Raw genomic sequence first — 20998 nt, forward strand, 5'->3', positions numbered from 1 at the left:
GAAACTAAACAATCGTCTATTATCGATTCCAAATCGTTGTCACTCATCGTTTCTTTGCAATCACGGCAACTCGTCAAAGAAATCCGTGCGTAACCGAATCACTGTCGCGCGCGCATGCACTCTCAACAGCCAGCAGTGAGCCTTGCATGGGCAGGGTCGCCAACACTTGAGTGTGATTCATTCAGGGAGGAGGACGGATACGTTTGAGTGCATCTGCTGCCTTTCCTCTCCACATGCTCCACTGTGCACGCACGCAGAGGAGGAGAAGAACTGTCTTCATCAAAACTTCGGTTATGGACACATAACCAACTGCACGGCTGACTTCGCGGGTGTTCATCAGCTTATTTCGTCTCCAGCTTCAACGTGTCTGAAGTGGCTGCCTCACCGAGTCGGACCGGAGGCCACCTGGTCTCTGATCTGGTCTCCGGAGTCGGTGGAGACTCAACACGCTCCATCGGGGCCAGGCTGTGCGCCTCCCGGATCCGACCGGAGCCACCGCGCGCTCTCGAGATGGACGTGATGGAGAGGGAAGTCATGGACAAGCTGGAGGACATGTCATCCGTGTACGAGTTCGACCCTATCACCGGCAACATCCCCGCTACCAAGGTGGAAGTCACCGTTTCTTGCAGGTGAGTCTCCGCGATGGTGTGAGGGAGGCGGGGGTGACAACTCCGGGGGGAAAGTTGCGCAAAAGGTGCCGCACCCACTGTCGGACTTTTGCCTTGAATTCTTTCGATTCTTTTTCTGTACCTAAGACATGGCAAATGGACTTAAATGAGCTGTGAGGGAGAGCCTTGACACCAAAAATGAAAATTGCACCTCAATTTAATCTGGATGTGTTGAGATTAATAAATGTTTGCACTGCAATGTTTTCCCCTGACCTGTTTTCTTCAATCACTCCTAGCAAATTGTTAAATATGAAGTCAGAAAAGAAATTTGCCAAACTTAACACTTGCACAGGTAAAATAGTCATATTTTGCATTCAATATTCAAAAGGTTTAGAAAGTCAAGGCTCTCAGCGCCTTATCACACGCACGCGCGCACACACATACACGCACACACTTGCACATCCTTTCATGCTGGGTTTTTACGTTGTTGAGCCATTCAAGCGAGCCAGTTTGAGCTGTGTATGCATTATTGATGTACTGTCTAACATACAGTGCGCTCTGTGCCATGCACATCCTCCAGCAAAGAGAAAAAGAGAGGGAGAAAAAAAAAAAGCAAATAATTTCATTTTAATTAGTGGACGAACTCGTGGCTTTAATGCTACACTAAATAAAAAGGAATGGAGAGTTGCAAGGCTTCAATGAAAGATTTTTGATTTTGAATGCATCATTTCTGATTGCAGAATTAAGCAGTATTCAGACACTTTGAGTGACATTCATAGAAGATGCCCCTTTTTTTCTGCTCATGGAATGGATTGTGAGATGAAGCAAAAAGGTGATACATCATGAAAGTATTTGCTGCTGCAATCTGACTTTAAGTGATAAATAAGTCATACACATTTGAAACACACTGTCATATAATGGAGGTATGGGGATGGGGGGGCAAGCGAATAGGTGGGCCCATATGCTGGAGATTGCAAAACAAGAATGCATCTTGATGCCTACTATTCTATTCCAGGCGGCCTTGCCCTACCTGCCCATTCTTGACATAGCACCAGCTGAACAAAAGTGCTGCTACAGTATGTCATTCAGTCATCTCAAAACTTCTGCGCCAATGAAGTATGAGTCACATTTGAAAGAAAGGATTCACACACATTTGTGTCATGTTCTCAGCAAGGTCTGGAAGCTTGATGATAGCTGCTGCCTGTTTTGGTTAATAGCCCTCATTACAAATGACACAGCCTGCTTTTGACAACATGTTATCAGGACCAGTGGCGGAGAAAGTGGGTGGACAGGGGATAAGGAACATCAACGGAAATAATAGGAGGAATTTAGTGGTCTTCAACCCAGGGTGGATGTGCGTGGTGGTATTTATTTAGTGGATTATATTCCTATGACATCAAATGACAGTTTTGATTCCTACGGCGTTAGTTCAGCTAAAGTCTCCACCCACTTGGTGCATCAGGTCCACAGACCAGATGCTCCCGGAAGGAGCCTGTCTGTTGCTGGTCATTCCCTTGAATGTTAAGCAAACCCAACTCACCATCCATTTTTCAAACTTGTTTGAAAATTCTTTGGCTTTCAACTGACTTTTGACTCTTACTGTCCCTCCTTTGTTAATTTATTTGTTTCCAATCCCATTGCTCAATGTGAAGCGCTTTGTTGCATTGGAATAATTATATTTCTGTCATTTTGGACAACACAAAGTGTCAGTCATGAAATTGATTATTTTTAAACTTCCACGATAATTTAATAATAATGCCAAGATACGTTTTGGCAAATAAACATAGTGTTTTATATAAAGCAGTAATCCCATGAGTCCAATTGTCCGTGGCTATCTTGGGCTGCGTTTGTCAACAAGCTATGCTTCCAAGTTGCGTGAATGCAAAGCAGAGCCAATTAAGCCGTTACTGTCATGGATTGTTTTTTTCTTGACACCTAATCACAATCAAGCTCCTCGGGATGCGGAAGATTGATCTCATAGCTGATCAATCTTCCTCTAATTGGGGAATTGCGCTCGTCACACGTTTTAACCATATAGGAAACATTTTCTGTTCTTCAGCGACATGTTTCCCCAACAGGGGCGGGATGTGGAATTTCTCCACTTGTTTCCTTCATGCAAGCATCACACGGCTTTGATTAAATTCCTCTGCTAAATATCGGGATGGTCGACATTTGCATATGGATTTGAGTTTATGACAAGCCTGGTTTCCGCCTCGGATAGGTGCCTTTATGAATCTGGAACATTCGGTGTAGAAAAGCCCCCGGGAGATCCAGAGCCAAGGCTTATCCTCATTCTCAGCCCCCTCACTCGCTTTCACATCACATCTCTTTAGGTTAAAGCACTTCTGGTGGGAATATTTCCTGCACCATCAAGAGATCCCTGGTGCTAATTAACCGTAGAGAAGGAAGAAACACCCAACCGATCTACAGTATATCTGCAAAGTAACTCATTTGATATGCATCACAGCTGCTTGTGATCTGTGCAGCCACAATATTAGGTACACCCATAGATGCCAAGAGAAAAAGCCCTTCAGTGTCCAGAAGGGAATTGAGAAATTCAAAACATTGTTTTTATCTCATTTCTTTTGTCGCGTTAAATCTACAAGAATGAGTCAGCCTTTTTTTTATTTTTTAAATACATTTCCCTACCACACACGGGCTATGTCTCAGTGTTCGAAAGCTGGAATGTGTGAAGTGGCCAGGGACTCTTCACACCTGCCACCTCCAACTTTTTAGACTTTCTTTCCTTCTCTTGTCCTTCTGATCACGAAACCCATTAGTTGGATTCTTCCTGTACCACACTAGCTGCTGCAGCAACATGGTTTATGGTACAAAGGCGACACAATGCTTCCCCATTAAATATGAATGCGCATTTTCTTTTTGTTCTGTTTCCCCGGTGGTTTAAATTAAAACACCAGATTTGCTAGATCTTTGAAAGCACATCTGGCTACTACACGTTAAAGAAAAGTTTGTGGCAAAAAAATGACAAATTATGTTTTGCATAGCAGCAAACGTCCCACTAAAACATTCCGCAGCACAAAAACAGCCTCCTTTCAATTGTATGCATGATGACAACAGAAAGACACTGATTCTTATGTTGAGTTTTGCATCCTATAATCCCTCTCCCGGGTCTGTCAGTAACACTGCTCAGCTGTCAGCGTCTTACCGCTTCCACAACATTAATCTGTTCTGTGATGGAATCGTACATGTCAAATCTTTATATCAAGCCTTCAGTTTGTCTTACTGCACATTAATTCCAGAGAAGCTGTTTTGAACAGAAAGTAGTTGCTGTTTAGGAAGGAGACAAGATGAGTATTGATGGAGAGAGGTTGAAGAGGTTTTGATCGATGATCTTTGTCTGACAAAGACAGACACCAGCCAAGGAAACACCACAACTCAAAATCAAGTCTAGTAGTGAAGCACGTTAGTGTTTCAAAAATGTTTTGGTGGCACACTGAGTTATAAAGTTTTTGGAAGTAATTTAATATTATCATTTACTATTGGATTATATTATAATATTTTACTTATAATTATATATATAAATAGTGTATACATATTAACAGTATATAAATAAATAACATGTATATTATAAGATATATAATATAATATTATTATTTAATATTCAATTTAACAATAATACCATTAAGATTTGTTTTGGGGGGCTTGTATAAAAATAAGCACATACACAGGATAAGGCAATTTGACTTCATTTTACATTCATTGGGTTCTCACCATATCTTGGGTGGTTAAAATGCATAGTTACATACTTTCATAGTTTGCGCCTTACTTCTACTCTTATTAATCCACTTTATTTGATTGATGGAGGCTGTCACACATATCGTGCACTCTACTGTAATCACTTGAGACAAGTGAAGTGGCATGATTGATATGACATGACAACTGATTTCATTTTGACACCGCTTTGCAAATAGCCAAGACAATGCAAATGTCATTTAGCATCTCATAGCCAGCGATCCCCGACTGCCTTGGATCAGATGCGTATCTGCGCCTGTTCGGAGTCTGTGCTGCTATTTCAGCTTTGGCTGTATGCCTCTTTTTGCAGGATGAGATGATTGAGCAAGATGGTCCCGTGTGGTACAGCAAAGCTGGATATGCGAGAAAAATGTGTGGGTGAGATGAGTGTATTTGATTATAACGCCACTGACACCCTGAGGGGAAATGGATAATGGAAAATGTGTGTGTGTTTGTGTGTTAGGGTCTTGCTTCCTCTACTTATTACATTCAGAAGGTTGTAATTTTATTTATGATGGCTGATAAGAGTTATTGTTGAATTCAATCAAACCGCTGGAAAAAAAAAAAGCAATAAATACATTTCCCACTCTGATGTGGGGGAAATTCCATGCACGGTTTCAGATTATTTTTTTTTCGTTCAAATTCAGATTTGCTTTCTACTGGTGTGACATTTGTCTTTTAGACACATTTATGATCCCCTGAGGAAGAAGTCCAAAGACAGCAATCAGCTCCAGCCCTTTTTTCACCACCACGAGATTGGAAACCACCACGCAAGCTCTTACTACTGTAGTGATCTGCAACTAGCTACACTTATGCCTCATAAAAAGCACATTTTAATTCCAGGTTTGCATGTGTCTGTGATGCATAGGTCAGCCCGAAACAGGAATAGGTCACTTTTGGTTTTATAGCATAGTCTAGAATGAGTTAGAAAATGAATACACCAGTTTGTCTGTCCGTCTGTTTGCTCCCTATGTGAGCACGAAAAGTGATCCAGATTAATGGACATCAGTTGTCATGGAAACATGCAAACGATGTGAAATTTACATGTTGCATCATCCCTTGAGAATATCTACTGCTCAAGTAGTGTACATTAGTTCTCTGGGTCTATAGGTAGTCATATACCAACATATACCAGCTACCAACAATTTGGCCTACTACCCACATTACCACTGCTTACTGATCTCACCTATCAGTAATGCACAATTAGCCGTTCTCCTAATTATACACCGTGCACATCTTCCTGACCCCTGACCTTTGTTGTGTCAGCCAGTAACACAATTTCCCCCGCTGGAATTTAAGGGGTGATCTTAAGCCTTCACGCCAAGCCAGGCAGCGAGCTCACTGTGACTGTCTGGCACACTGACTTGGAGTCTCCCCAGAGGAAGTTCTGCCCTGAATAATTCAACACCTGGTGGGGTGGAATGATCCTGCTTGGGTCTACCATCAATTTGACACTAAAGTCATGCCAGCATTACAGTTATGCAGGTGGAATTGTTGCTCTCAATTAAATTCCTGCATAGTCGGTTGATCCATAATCTCTGGAAAATGGATTATTGACGATACGAGTTCCGTGTACAGAATCGAAAGGAATCTCCTGATCAGTTAAGTTGTATATCGAAAGAGAGATATGATGCCATAAGAAGCAGAAACGTCAGGTGAGTGAATTCTTTGAGCAGTTATCGTACTGCTGCATAATTTCCTCGTACACTCTCCTCCATGCGGCTCCAGCACTATCAACAAATTGCTTACTTCAAAACTTCCTTCCCAGTGTGTGCACATGCTCCTTTTACATCTCTGTTGTAGTTTCCTTTTTTTTCTTTCTCTCTTCTGTTGCCTCCTCTCATCATATTTGTAATTATTGTCTTCCAGCTCTGTCATCACTGTTACTATGCACATGGCCCGCTTTCATTTTGCCACACTGACATACAGTAGCTTTTTCAAGGTGGATGAGTGTGGATCACCTTCTTTTTAATCTTCCATTCTTGCTTAAATGTCCTTGAGGGGAACGCGTTGCCTTTTGAGGCAGACTGTTATTGCTGAATGAAAACATCATTGCTCAATGAACATCTTACCTTTGCACTTTGTCAACCAAAATTGATTTGATAAGACTTAGAATTGGAAAAACTAGGTCAAATGTCTTCAAGCGTTTTCTATATGGATTTTATAGATCGAATGGAAATTGATTTAATTTTAATGTTGCATCATTCCAATTCCAAATGTATTGATTGTGAACACCTACTTTAATCAAGAAATGCCATATTATATATTGAAAACATCTAAGTCGCGGGTGTCAAACTCTGGCCCGCGGGCCATCTTTGGCTCGAAGTGTAATTATATTTAGCCCGTAAAGGCAAATTGTGCATCGACTTCATGTGTCAATACATAAATTCCATTCATACATTACGTCATAATGCTCCGCAGAAAGAAACGATGACTACGATGCGGCCCACGACAAAAATTCGCTCGACACACCTGGTCTGAGTGATCTGATTAACTAATGATTATTAAATCTAGTGTTCAGTTCAAAGATTTTAAACAATGACTGTGCTTAGAATTTTGTATAATGCATGCCCTTTCCTTTCTTCTTCATCGTTGTCTCTCATCATTAACTGTTATCAATTCCACATCTCCAACACCACCAACCACTGGATAGAAATTGTTTTATATTCATGTTTTCGATGTGAGTGTAGCTGCAGTGTTTTTTTATTTTTTTTTCCCAGTAGAAATTGGTTTATAATACTGAAAAAGATTAATCCCAGTAATCATCCTACGAAATGTTCATACGGTGCTACTTTTTGCACACTCTGTGCAACCAAGAGGTAAAGCTCTTGCTGTAACCTACTCCCACTACAGCAGCTGGAAAACGCCTTCAGTGTGTGAACCTCTCATCCTCAATCTACACATACTTATGCTTCCTCTATGTGCATCGCCAAGGAATGAGGTGCCGGTGATATGAATAAATCTTGGCGTGCATGATGTAAAAATAAGAGTGAACACTATAAAACCCTGTTAGGAATCATTGAAAAAGAGCCGTGTCCTATAAATTCAGTTCATTTATAATGCACAACATATTAGATTGGATGGAAGCCTGAACGGGCGGAACCTTCGAATCTGCCACCGTAAATTTATGCTCACTTTTAGTCTAGTCCAAGTCTCCAAATCACTTCGTCTCAATTTGCATGCCTCTTCAAACAGAAGCACTGATCCCTTGATATTTATTATCTCCTCCTCAGTATGCCCCTGTTGAGCAGAGCAGTTAAAGTGTGAGAGGCTGGAGGAGCCTCCCCGTTTGCTTAAAAGAAGCATCTGTCTAATTAGCGGGCTGGCTGGTAGGCCAACACTATATCAATAAAGGCCGTCGCGTTCGTGTCTGCTGAGCTGGGGCTTGGTTCTCCAACATGAGCAGAAAAAGCTTTGATATTCTTCTCTATTTTTGATCTCATCCACAACATTTTCTGTTTTGACTCTCAGAGAGGGTAGGAGGGTGGCCTCCCTCTCACAAACACACACTTTGTGTGACACGTTTGTCTGTTCTTCTCCGCTTGTGATTGATTTTCCGTTACATTGCTGCTCACTTCACTCCACAATATTCTCTTGTATACAGACAGTCGCTTGCCGCGTGCACGGCACATCTCACACAGACACACACACACACACACGCGCGCATCCAAATACTGCCTCGGTTGGATCTCAGATCTTTTTTCGAACCTCATTTACATCTTGAAAGCCCTATAGCATTGCCAGTAGATTGCATAATGCCCAAATGTAAATCTGATGACACTTTTGAAAGTTGGATTGTTTTCACAATTAGTCAAATGGTGTCCTTGTTTGTTTTTAGAACTTTTGAAGTTAGGTCGTCTTTCCTTTATGTTGCTACCATTTATACAATGCATTGTGCGGGAAAATATCTATTTTCAATTGTGGCGTTGACTTCACTTTTGGAAAAGGGTTTCAAAGCAGAGCAGAGTTGATATTACCAAAGACGAATGAACAGTTCACGTAGAGTAGAAGTAGAATATCTTGATCTTCTTGATTTAGAGTATTTATAAACCAATCTAGTACCTGGCACACATTGTAATGGCCAAAAGGGAAAATCAATTCTTTGGTCAGCACTTCTAAACCTTTGTACTTAGTTGTGCATTTATTTGCTAAGATTCAGGACAGTCAAGGCTTGCTTGTGAATTCAGGGCAGGACCATTGTTGATGTGGGCTTGGCGTGTTTAAAAGCAGACACGACGGAGGCCACACTCAGCACAGGGTAATAAAAGAATCACTTTGATGAGAATTCATTGCAGCAGATCTGGTTTTGAATAGATGAGCTCCTCCTGCTTGCTGGGTGCTTCTGTTTGAAGTTTAGGCTGTTGTCGTCTTTTCCTTTTACCCCCCTGGAGGGCTTTTTACCATTGTGTATTGATGTTTATATACGGTGAATGCCTGGAAGTGAATGTAAGAACATTCTGCACTTGGCCTTCTCCTCTGCATTCATGCTTGTCCTCTTCAAATCTGTGGATTTCAATCAAAGCATAATAAGAAGCATTTTCTTTTTCATTATTTAATCATAAAATCAGTTGGAGAGAATTTGCTTCTCTTGTAATTCAATTTGAAAATGATTGAGGTTGATTGATATCTTGAGTTAACAACTTGATAGAATTTACAGCTATGTATAATTTTGTCATGTCAATCATTGGAATCCAATAGACATTGGTGTCAGCAGCCTCCGTTTCCACATTTTTGGTAACTTGATATTACACGTTTTGAGGTTTTTCAGACACGGGGGCTTAAATGTAAATGTTAGGATTTGGAGCAGTTTTATGCCATAAACATTTTCGATTAGCAGCTGTATTCTGAGCTCTTTGCAGATGACAGAGCTCCTCACCTTATCTAAAAAAAAAAAAAAAAAAAATCCCACAGAGGAAACTCATTTCGGTCGTCTTCTGATCTTCCTGTGTCGGTCATGACCCGACGCTCTTGGCCATAGGTAAGGCTGGTAAAGTAAATCGACCGGTAAATCGAGAGCATCGCCTTCTGGCTCAGCTCCTTCTTCACCACGAAAGACCGATGCAACGTCTGCAGACGCATCAATCCGGCTGTCAATCCCAATTCGTTCTTCTTCGCTTGCTTGTGAACAAGACTCCAAGATAACCCCACTTGGGGGAAGATCTCCTCGCTCTTTTTCACCTGAGCAAACTGGGCTCAGGTTTGATGCTGATTCTCATTCACCTCTCTTTGTTTGTTTGACTGAGGTGTAAAACTGAGGTCACCAAATGGAAGTATTTATTTTCTCCATCAACTCACAAAGTCCCAAGTTGAGATTCTTTACTTGACGTGAGTTCACTGTATATAAATATTGTTTTACATTATATTATATCATATATATGTGTATATATATATATATATATGTATATTTATTTATTTTTTTTTTTTCAAACTCTCAGACTGAATCATATTGGTGGGTAGCCTCACCCATTAAAAATATCATTGACATTTACCAGCTCACACTTACCTGACTTTTTGGAGAAAAAATATATACTGTAATATCAGCTCTGATGCACAAATGGAAAATGAGACTAAATGAAAGGTCAAAGTTCTGCATGTTCTCCAATGAGTCAGTATAACATTTAGAGACAGTTGTTTTTTTATATTCTAAGGATTGTCTTTTGTTATGTTAAAGTTAGTACAAAAATCATTTTGAATAAAAAAATCAATATGCCATGTTCTTCAGTATTCTCCTTCTTGACTTGATGCCCTGAGACTTTATTACCGGACGGGGGTGGAAAATAAATTTCATCAAGCAGCGAAAAGATCAAGCTCGATTGAGGCTGATGAAAGGACAGAACACGATGACAGTAATTGAAAGAGCAAATGGAACAAGACAAGATGTGAAAGTAGAAAGATTGAGGGAGCAGGCGATTGCATATCTCAGAAGAAGAGAAGCATGAATCATGTACGGTGGGTTCATACTAGCTGCGGGCAGGCATTGCAAAAAGGTCAGACTAGTAAAACACAAGTGTAGCTCAGACATGAGAGATTGACACAGTTATTTTTTGTCGTGAACTGAGAAATCACAGAAATGCTGAAACACATTCAAGTCAAGTGAAATATTGTATCACTCTGTGTTATAAAGTTTTACTGTGCTGTGTTGTTGTACCTCTGAGTGAAAAAAAAAAAAAAAGATATTTGTTCGCAATTTTCTTTCTTAAGTAAGTAACTGTGATATGGTTTTAATTTACAGAAATCTTCTGGATAAAGACACGTTTTCCAAGTCAGATCCACGTGAGTCTTTTGAAATTTTCCTTCAGTCATTTAACTCTTTCATCTTCTGCGTTTAAGCTTTTTCTTTACGGGTTGAAAAAGTTTTCACTGTGTTTTGGGAAATCTTTGTTTCCTCCGACAAATATTGCTTCACTGTACTAGAGGTAACCTCCCAAAACAAAAGTGCACACACAAATTGATTTATCATTTCCAGGCAGGCTTCCTCTGATTGATGACTGACTTTTTCTTCTCTCTGTCTTTCATCGTTCATAATCTTTTATCTATCCATCTATCTGCTGATTTTGTCCTGCTTCACAGTGTGTGTCCTCTACACACAAGGCGCAGAAACCAAACAGTGGAGAGAGGTGAGTTTTTCTTCTTTAACACCTTTAAACTACAAAAAATAGACTGAAGAGTTGAATGAATGTCTCTGAAGCCATGCAATTATATTTCAATAATGTATGGAATCTCCCGAGAGGTCATCTTACCTCACAAGAATTCAAGTTAGTCAGCAATTTAAGTCTTCAGAATGTAAAAATGTTATTTAAAATAATGCCTGGGCAGTAAAGCTTTTATGATGGAAATACCAAGTCTGTTTCCTATAATACCGTATTTTCCGAACAATAAAGCGCACCTTCGGTGAATGGCCCATTTTAAAACTTTGTCCTTATATAAGGCGCACCGGACTATAAGGCGCACCGTTAATGCATCATGTCAGATTTTTAATCCAAATCATTCTCCATTTTATTTTTTTTATTTCAACTTCAGACGCAACAAACTTATGATTGGTTTAAATTTAGGAAGTTGGTCCATATATAAGGCGCACCGGACTATAAGGCGCACTGTTGGCTTCTGAGAAAATTTGAGGTTTTTAGGTGCACCTTATAGTCCGGAAAATACGGTAATAATAATAACAATAATAATAATAATAATCATAATCATCATAACGATAATCATAAAAATACTCATCATCATCATAATAATAGGCTGTAAGGTGAGGGAAAACAGAACAGTGTGTGTGGACATGAGCAATGTGTCAGCCAGAAACTTCCCGCCAGATTCTCATTAGCCCCCAGCAGCCCAGCAGTATCTAATGAACTCTGGAGCTTGGCATTGTCTCTGCCACTCAGCAGGGAAATCACATTATGGAGCTCGTCTTTGCCATCACCTGCCTCATCACTAGCATGTGCTCTGTATCACATCAACACCTCTGGGCCTTTTGCAGTGCCTGGCTCATGGCAGAGATGGGGGATTTCTATTCTTACTCATTTAAGTAGATTAGTTCATCCATTGTTTGTCAGGAAAAATATTGCTTTCAAATACTTAGGAATATTTTGTTTGTTAATGTGCGGTGCTATTCCAATTATGTAGAAGGGAGGCTAAGATTTTCTTAGTCAGGGTTGATCCTGTCTTCTCTTGTGACATTTCACCTTGGATTTTAATTGGCTGTTCCAATTTAAGTTTGATGAGAATTCACCCGGTCATTAAAAACAGTCAAAAGAACCACTGACATTAATGACTGCAAACTTTTTTAAAGTCTCCATCTAATCTTTTGAGTGGAATACAAATGGACTGTCAAGGCAATTAAGGAGCCAATTATTATCCATTTGGCAGCAATTTAAGATGATCACGGAAAATCTCGTAACAAAACCCGACAGCTTTATATACCCGTCAACTATCATTACGTCGGCGTGCATTTTATTCGCATCTAAAAACAGACCGTGTTTAATATTTCTCCTGACTCCAAGGACAGAAATTGTAAACGATACACAATGAATGTGGGAGTGACAAAACACGTATCGGGAGGTATTTGCTTCTTGGCAGCATTTGTTATCGTATGTTGAAAAGTAGGCAAGGTTAGTGTACGCATCAACCTATGCAGCCAGCGCTCTGCATTGTGGAATGAGAGCCATGCATCCATGCACAACCACTCCTTCACGCTCAACTTGCAAATAACAGCCTTGGACCTTTTGTTTCAGCTCAAGCAATTATCGCCTTGCACAGAGGTGCTGTTTGCATGGTACCGAGGCGTGTTTGAGATTTTACAATGTAACCAAAGAGAGTGGACGGAGCATACTATACAATTTAATAGGCAGTGTGCGGATTGAATTATAATCGCAGACTTTGCTGAGAGATTGATAAAGACAGGGGATTAAGAAGAGATTTTTGCACAGTGAAAATTGATACAGTATAACATTCTGCCCAAAAATATCCCATGAAAAAGCCTTGTAATTTTTTTTTAAGGTCAATTATTTGAACTGGATCACAAAATGGGGTTGTGCATATCTCCTTAAAGTAGATTCTAATTTTCTGTTCATTTAGTATGTAGAATTAGTTTATGAAAAGTAAAAATTGATCAATGCTACCGAATCTGGTGGACGCAAATCTATTATTCAGTTGTTTGGGAAACCTTGATAATTCAAGTTAACCTCATATTAAATTGATTAAACGATTTAAACAGGCACAGGAATTAATCTTTGTCTCAGATCAGAAAAGGAAACGCTCGCAAATCCTCCTGATACCAAACTTCGGGATGAGTTTGATTAGTTTAGTAACTGGTGATACTTTGTCCCCTAATTTTCTCTGCAAGTCATGTCACTGCGACTTTATCGTGACTTCTTTTCCTCTGGGATGTTCAAAGAAGACTTCTCCAGCTGTAATTAATGTGGGAGAGGTTTAAGATCAAGAAGCCCGGAAACATAGCCCCGGTTCCCTTTTCAACGTGTGAAAGCGCCACCCTTAATCAGGCCTCTGACAAGAAAGGTGTTCGCACGGGTGTGACGAGGGAGAAGATCCCAACCGAAAGCAAGTTTCAGAGTGTTTGGTCTCTCTGACATCCGTCTGTCTTTCTTGATTTGCAGTTTGGCAGGACTGAAGTAATCGACAACACCCTGAACCCCGATTTTGTTCGAAAGTACATCCTGGACTACTTTTTTGAAGAGAAGCAGAGCCTTCGCTTTGACTTGTGAGTCTGTTGTCTTTGGAAGTCACTGCAGATTATTTCGAGCTCCTTGACAGATTGCTTTGACTAATTATTTTTTTTTGAGAGTTAGAAGTCAGAGGAAGAGACTGGCGTCATTAGGCATCCAGCCTTGCTCTTCCTTTGCCTCACTGATGACTCTTCCTGTCAATTGCTCTTTCGACAAAAATTATATATATTTGTCCTCATGGTTCTTAAACATCCCAAAAACTTTTACACTCATCCATGGTGGCCAAAGGCTGCCTGTAACTATGATGAATTCTTACATGCTGTCCAATTGTGCCTAATTAATGTGGAGGTGAACATTTAATCAGCAAATTACATGTGCACAATTTCACTTGCTTTCACAGTTTTTTAATTATATGTAATCCTATGTAAATTAGATCATGAGCTCCACTCATGATTATGGATGAAGAAAAAAAACTCAGACTGAACCCAAATCACATTTTCCACTGATAGTAACATCTGGAAAGTTGGCAGTGGCTCATTTTAGTTTTTATATTAGACCATGGGGTGTTTTTAAATGTGTTCATAGATTCCCTGGACAGTAGATTGACAAAAAAATAATCAATGTGTGATCAACTCACATAGTAAATACAATATAAAAAAATAAATGTTCCCACTTTTTAATTGTGTAATTTCGAAATGACCTTTTTGCCTTTGGGTTTCATTACAGGTATGATGTTGACTCCAAAAGTCCAGACTTGTCCAAACATGTGAGTGCACAATGTACCGTTTTCTATTTATGTTCCACTCGACACCACAGATAAGTGCACACCAGTTTCGGCTGGATTCCAAATTTTTATTTGTTAACTTGCTCCATGAGACAAAGTAAAATAGTGCATGTTTGGTTCTGACAATGAGCTGTGCAGACTCTTTATCTGTGGTGTTTCCAATTAGAAGCTGTCTGTTGCCTGCTGCTACTTGATGGAATAAGGCAAACCCTCTTGAGTGCTTGGGTTGTAGCAAAATCCAAATACAAAATGTTCTTTTTTTCCACCATGTAAATAGTTTTACATGAACAAATAATTTTGAATAATTTTCTTTCTGTTCATACATAGGGAGAGATCACTCGTTGGCGTCACTTTTCACAGTGACCTCCGAGCACCTCTGCTTTTCCTCCTGGAGTTTTCGGGCTTTTCCATCTCATTATTGGTTTACTTAAAAAATAAAAAAAATCATCCTGGCATAAATATTTGGGTCCAGCAACATAAAATCGGATGTGTACTTTTATGTCTAAATGATTTATCCCACAGAGAGCTAGCTAGGTTGTACGTTATTGAAATCTGAAGGCAACTCCAGGAAGAAACCATCTCGCAGCGGTGACATTGCAATGACGAAAATCAATCACGCAATGCTTTTCACCATTTTTTTCCACCTCTGGCAAACCTTTAACTCAAAACTGTATTGGCTTTCTTCATCCAACCGGAAACTATGGCGACTGAAAGCATTGCGAAATTATGTTTCTTTTTAAATCATTTGCTGATCATTATTGGATGTATTTGGATTAACAGGGGTTTGCATTTTTTCCGCATCATCAGCTTTCTTTTTTGGGGGGCGTTAAAGCACAGCATGTTGTCTTGTCATTCTTACCTCATCACCTTGAGCGGCTTTAGGAATCAGGAGCACTTTGTTCTCAACGTGTCATGTTATATGGTATATGATGGGCATCTATTGTTGTTGTTATTGTTGTTGTCACTGTTGTTATTGTTGTTGCTGCTGCTGGCCAACATTTCTGGAAGCCTGCAGAACTCAATGTAGGTGCTAGCATCGCTTTCACCTCTGACACTGCATGGCTGCTGTCTCTCATTGGCTCAAGAGGAAGGGCGATGTCTGAAGGGCACTGCGGCAATCCGTGCAACCTTTCAACACGCTCGTGGTCTTGAAGGGTTACACGATGTCTGCGTGATGAAAGGGCTTAATTCAGTTTTTTTTTTTTCCTGGGGTCGGGGGGAAATGTTCACGACATCACAACACACACCAAAGAAGCATGATGCCAAGGCGCCATGAGGAACTCTTTGGGCTGGATTGTTCAATACCTTTGTTGCTTTTCTCGTGGAGAAAAGCAAACATAGAAAAGTGTTGAGATCAGAACACGACTACTGATATTTGCAGGCCACCACTAATTTAGTTTTTAATATCTTTTGATAGAATTCTGTTGTTTGTGAGGATCTGGATAAATAGATGGATATAATTATGTCTCCCCTGCTATTTGAGTCATCAATAAAATTGTCCACAAGCTCAGAATCACATATGGCACAGCCTGTCGGTTGATCAGCCTCCATGAAGCAGGAAGTAGCTTGCTAACTAACCAACAGATGGTCAATAAACCCACAAATAGAACACTGACTTTTGTTTGCAGTTTTTGTTCTTGGTGGAGGGCTGCAATCTGCCAAGTGATATTTTCAAAGTTATTATACAATTAGTATAGAAGAAAAGCCATAATCGTAGATCCGGCTGTACCCGTGGCACGGCAACCTGCAGTCACACAATTACACAATTCCATTTTATTGCTGTAACATATTAAAGGGGAAATATCAATTTCTTTGAAGGCAAAATGAGTGTGAAATTTCACACCTGATAACAGCATTGAGGAATTCATTCCGCTTTGTTACGCTCTGTCTGACACTATTTCACAATGCATTTAATTTCAATTTTACCTCCACATCCTGTTAAAGTTGCTGCTTAACAAAAAACATTGCTGTCTAAAATGAAAAGGGCCTTGAGTTGATACAGTCATGACAGCATTACAAGAACAACTTTTAATGCGTGCACGGTATTGTCAAGGATGTTTGAAGGCATTTACTACATGGCCAAGTGGTCATGAATCATCTTGCTTGTCATTCTCACTATGCTTTCAATCTCATGCCATCTGTTGTGTATCTGTGATAGTCCACAACTCACCGCAGTGTGCGTACTGTGTGACACCTCTCCAAAAAAAATGCCAAGACAGCAAATCCGCTGTTCACAACTTTCCAAAACGAGCTTTATCCAAATGGCTAACATAATATATGTTGACTGATTTGAATTTGATGCACTAAATTTAATCTGAAGTCTGGTCTTCAATTTGACCTTTGTACGGGTGTCCATGGTAAAAAAAGAAGACAGCCGAGATATACCAGCGGATCTGACCTTCCTTTAAAGCATTTTTTTTAGTTTGTTTTTCTCAATTCCATAAATGCCAGCCTGCCTAATTTGCTCCCTTCTTTGCTTTTCCACATTCTTAGGACTTTTTGGGACAGATGTTCTGTACTCTTGGAGAGATTGTTGGATCACCAGCCAGTCGACTGGAAAAACCTCTTGGGTAAGTGAGCTCATTCAAGTAATCAGAAAAGACAAAAAGATACAACAAATGAGTTTTTGGATTTCTGCCTTCCCGTGATGTTGACGTGTGTATATTTGAAGACACAAAATGAGGGACATTTGACACATAAATAAAACTCCTCGATAATGTTGTGGAGTCCATATTAGAGTAAATTCACAAAGGTACACTGTTAGAAAAAATAATAGCAAGCAAATTGTGAGTTGCCTCAAATAGCCCGGGCCAAAAAAACAAGTAAATAAAAAATAAAATAAGCTGTACAGATAAACTTGGAGAAATTGGAGTAAGTCTTTAAACTAAAAGTACTACTACTCCTAAAAAGATCCATAGCTTGTGTTTTTACAATGACTGTCAAATGGCTGTAATAATTGGACGTCCTGTTCTCCGTCATTGCATTCCCGATAAAGTCGAACCTAAAAGCTAACTGGAACTTCCAAATACTAATATGATAAAAATGCAATTTGCAAAGAAAACAACATTGTGTGTAGACTGTATGTGCTAAGCTGCACTGAACAAAGACAGAAATGGCGACAGCCAAAATAGGCTTAATTGGGAGCGTCGACCTGAATAGTGTTTTTGCAACTTTCATATCTAGAATCAATGATTTGGGAACATTTATGGCTTGGCTTGGCTTGAAAGAGAATTAGTCTTTAGTCGTGCCAAATAATATATTTTGGGACGATCTGCAGCTGAGCGATAACGTGAGTGCTTGCCAAATATTATTTTTGTGGCTGCCTTGAATAATTTTTTAGCACGAATAAATATGATCTTCTTTGGGTTGAAAGGTTGTGCTGTGACATCACTCTGGTCATTTGCGCTGGCCAAAAGGCACATTTGATTGTTCTGACCAATCATTTGTTGTAAATTATTATCTTTCAAATTATTCCTCCTTAAGGTCAGACCTTAGTTCGAAGTTCTAAATTCTTGCTTCCCAGCAGTCTAAAATTTCGGATAAATTATTTCGATGCTAAGGTGTCAAGATATGCTCGTGTGAGTTGCTCTTTTTGAGTGATGTCAAGCATTGGATTGAACTCTGTGTTTTTGTGCTACTTTGAAGGTATGTTCATTTCTCCTCAATGCATTTGGTGTACAGAAGTGCTGCCAAGTTCAAACGGCTTCCATTAGCCGTTCATATTTTAGCTCACAGAACTGATATGAGATTGAAGACGAGTGACACTCCAACTCAGCAGTTTGTTTTCATGTTCCCGTGGTAACAAAGATTATTTCATATTATTTTGAAATGTCACAAAATTTTTCTGAGCCTTGCTCTGTTGATGAGATCTACAACACACACACACGCACACACACACACACACACACACACAAACACGTGCACATGCATACATGCACAAACAAGAGAATACTGATTTCGGTGATTGAACCTTCTTTATCGCTAAAGCAATATGAATACTCGTGGATTTCATTGTGCTCTTACTCTACCCTTTTCGTGGCTATTAGTTGTGCTGCGGAATGAGAATGAGTGAGAAGACAGAAACGCAAAATGGAAAAGCAGTGTAACTGATGACGATCAACAACTGAGAAATATAGAATACTAATTCTTATTGTTTATTTCATTATGTTCATTTATTGCGTAATACATATTAGCAAAATTGATTTTGAATTTCTAGTATCATGGAACCGATTGCATCAACTTTGGCAATTTCAGTGCTGCTGAAATTTTACAGTGTTGTTGCATATAGACGATTTGAACTTTTTTTTTTTTTTTGTACTTGTTGAAATTTTAATGTGACCTCGTGTTGCTGTCAAGTTTTGGTGAGCTAGGATTGGGAATTTATAGAAGTACTTCTATTGCAATCTAATGTTTTTTTCATAGCTGACAGACCCTTAAAATTGAGGAGACTCTATCATGGAAGACCGTATTGTCTTTTGCCTGACATGGCGTTAATAGAGAGTGAAAGGCCATAGCCAGAGGTAAGAATAAGGTTGAAAATAACATCAGAAAGAAATTGCCTGTATTTTCGCAGAGAGCACTTATTTTGCATGCCGGCTGTTTGTTTTGAGGCACTCACCAGGTGTAAAATTGAACCTCCAAATCTCAATTAAATGTGTGTGCAGTGAATGCCTGAGGAAGGCGAGACACATGCTGCACTAGTAAAGTGTTTATGTTCATGTTTCAGTCAACATGTTTCATTTGAAGGCAATCATTAGTTTAGTAAATTGCCAATTTGAACTTCTGAACCGGCAATGCATCATTCCGAGCGTTTATAGCCCATGCAAGAAGAAGCTATTTATAGCCATATATTCGAATAATAATCTTATTTACATTTATGGATGTAGTTTATGGGTTTGAAATGCAACTTACTGAAATTGTGTTGACACGTTAGGAGAGATTATAGCTTCTAGGCTCCTCCATCTCCGATGCATCCTTGCAGACAGCGCACTCTCAACTCCTTTAACTCAAATTTCCTTTTAATTATTCAATTGACATGAGGATGTACTGAAACTGCACAGACAAATCAAGCGTTCCCATATTTTATTTGATAAAATTCCGTATAACATTTTCATCCATCCTCATCTGAACACTGGTATCGACACGTTACAAGTTTATTCACATAATTCTCTAATTTCATTATTTATTTATTTATTTATTTATTTATTTATTTATTTGCCACTAATGCAGTAAGTATGAAACTGACCAACAATAAGAACAATTAAAGAATACTATAGTTAAACACTAACTCTAGCTTTCATTCACAAACACACACTCCCCCCGACCAAATGATATATTTAAATGGCCAGATTGTGAGCACTTTCTCATGTTTGAATTCGTGGGAGAGCGAGCTGCAGTTGTCAGCAACACACTCGGAAAGATGATTGCACATCCTCGCCGCTTGAAGTCAGACATCTGAAACAGGATCTGAAGCTCCAATATACCAAGCTGCTCTTCGTAGTTAAGTAGGCACAGAAGTGAACGCTTTGCCCAGTAGCAATTTATTCGCTCTTATCTGTCCAAATCTGCAGCTTTGAGTTATTGGACAAGTGGATTTACTTATGCTGTCATTTTGGCAATGATTTATGTTTGCCCATGACTCATCATCACCTATCTAGGATATGCAGACACACCACACAACACAGGTGAATGAAAGAAAGAATGCGTGCTGAAAGTGGTCCAGCTGGCATGCTCTGCTGGTGATATTGCTCTTGTGGACTTTTGGCTGCTCATGAAAAAAAAATGTCATTTTGTTTCAGTTATGAGGTTTTAGTTGTTTGCTGATCTGCGGATTTAAAATTGTTGCCAGCTTTGGTGTGTCGGTGAAGGCAGAGGTTTTACATCCAAGTATGTTACCGAACGTACCACAAATACCTAATCACGGGGAATCATTTTGAAATATATTGTGTGTGTATCTGACAAGAAATGTATGCCGCAAGTCCTCTGGGTTAAGGATCAGGCATACGAGTTGCTATTTTTCCAATCTTGAATCTGGCAATCATTTTTGAAAGAAATTCCCACATTACAAGGGGTTGTAACGAGAAAAAAACTTTATGTTCCTCACATTTTTTTGTGATATTGGCCATTTCCAGTCCTCGGGTTCAGGCTCCAAGACAGATACGGAGACATAGCAGCCAAGCCAATTATCCACAGTTGACATTCCTGTGTGTGGACCACCAACACCATAAATGTTTGTGGAAAGCTTATTATTCCAAAATTCAAAAGGCCAACCAAGCCAGTCATTATGATGACAAAAGCGATTAAAATTTGTCATTATAATCGGAGCTAAATGCAAAAATATCATAATTTGTTGGCCAATATGGACTGAGGAGCAAAGTAATTGGATCATGTGGTTTGATGAGACTGACCTCGTTCCAGAACGATTGGCACATCAGGGTTAAAAGAAAAAAGAAAAAAAAGTAGTTGGGTGTTGAGCTGCCATCTGGCCATGAATCTCATTTTATTTGGCGACTATTTTTTGTTCTATATGGGCGCTGCAGTTGGCTGGTGATATTATTTATTCTTTATTTATCCAGGTGATGAAATCCAGAACAGTGTATCATTTGTGATCTTAAACCGGCTGCATACTGCAAAGTAAAGGAAACCAAAATAAAAGCAAATACAAATAAATA

The 20998-nt window shown here is 39.5% G+C and overlaps 1 protein-coding gene across 1 annotated transcript in view; it reads left to right on the top strand.

Annotated features, from left to right (window-relative positions):
• The first annotated feature begins 201 nt into the window (after positions 1–201).
• cpne5b (copine Vb) overlaps positions 202–20998 on the top strand; it is a 48937-nt gene continuing 28140 nt past the window's right edge. The window contains exons 1-6 of the mRNA XM_061292344.1: positions 202–629; positions 10594–10634; positions 10932–10978; positions 13475–13578; positions 14270–14309; positions 16821–16897. Coding sequence (XP_061148328.1) covers positions 511–629; positions 10594–10634; positions 10932–10978; positions 13475–13578; positions 14270–14309; positions 16821–16897 — 428 coding nt within the window. The 5' untranslated portion in view covers positions 202–510. The remainder of the gene's footprint in view (positions 630–10593; positions 10635–10931; positions 10979–13474; positions 13579–14269; positions 14310–16820; positions 16898–20998) is intronic.

This window comes from Syngnathus typhle, linkage group LG11, assembly GCF_033458585.1.
Source record: "Syngnathus typhle isolate RoL2023-S1 ecotype Sweden linkage group LG11, RoL_Styp_1.0, whole genome shotgun sequence".
In the NCBI taxonomy this organism is placed as follows: Eukaryota; Metazoa; Chordata; class Actinopteri; order Syngnathiformes; family Syngnathidae; genus Syngnathus; species Syngnathus typhle.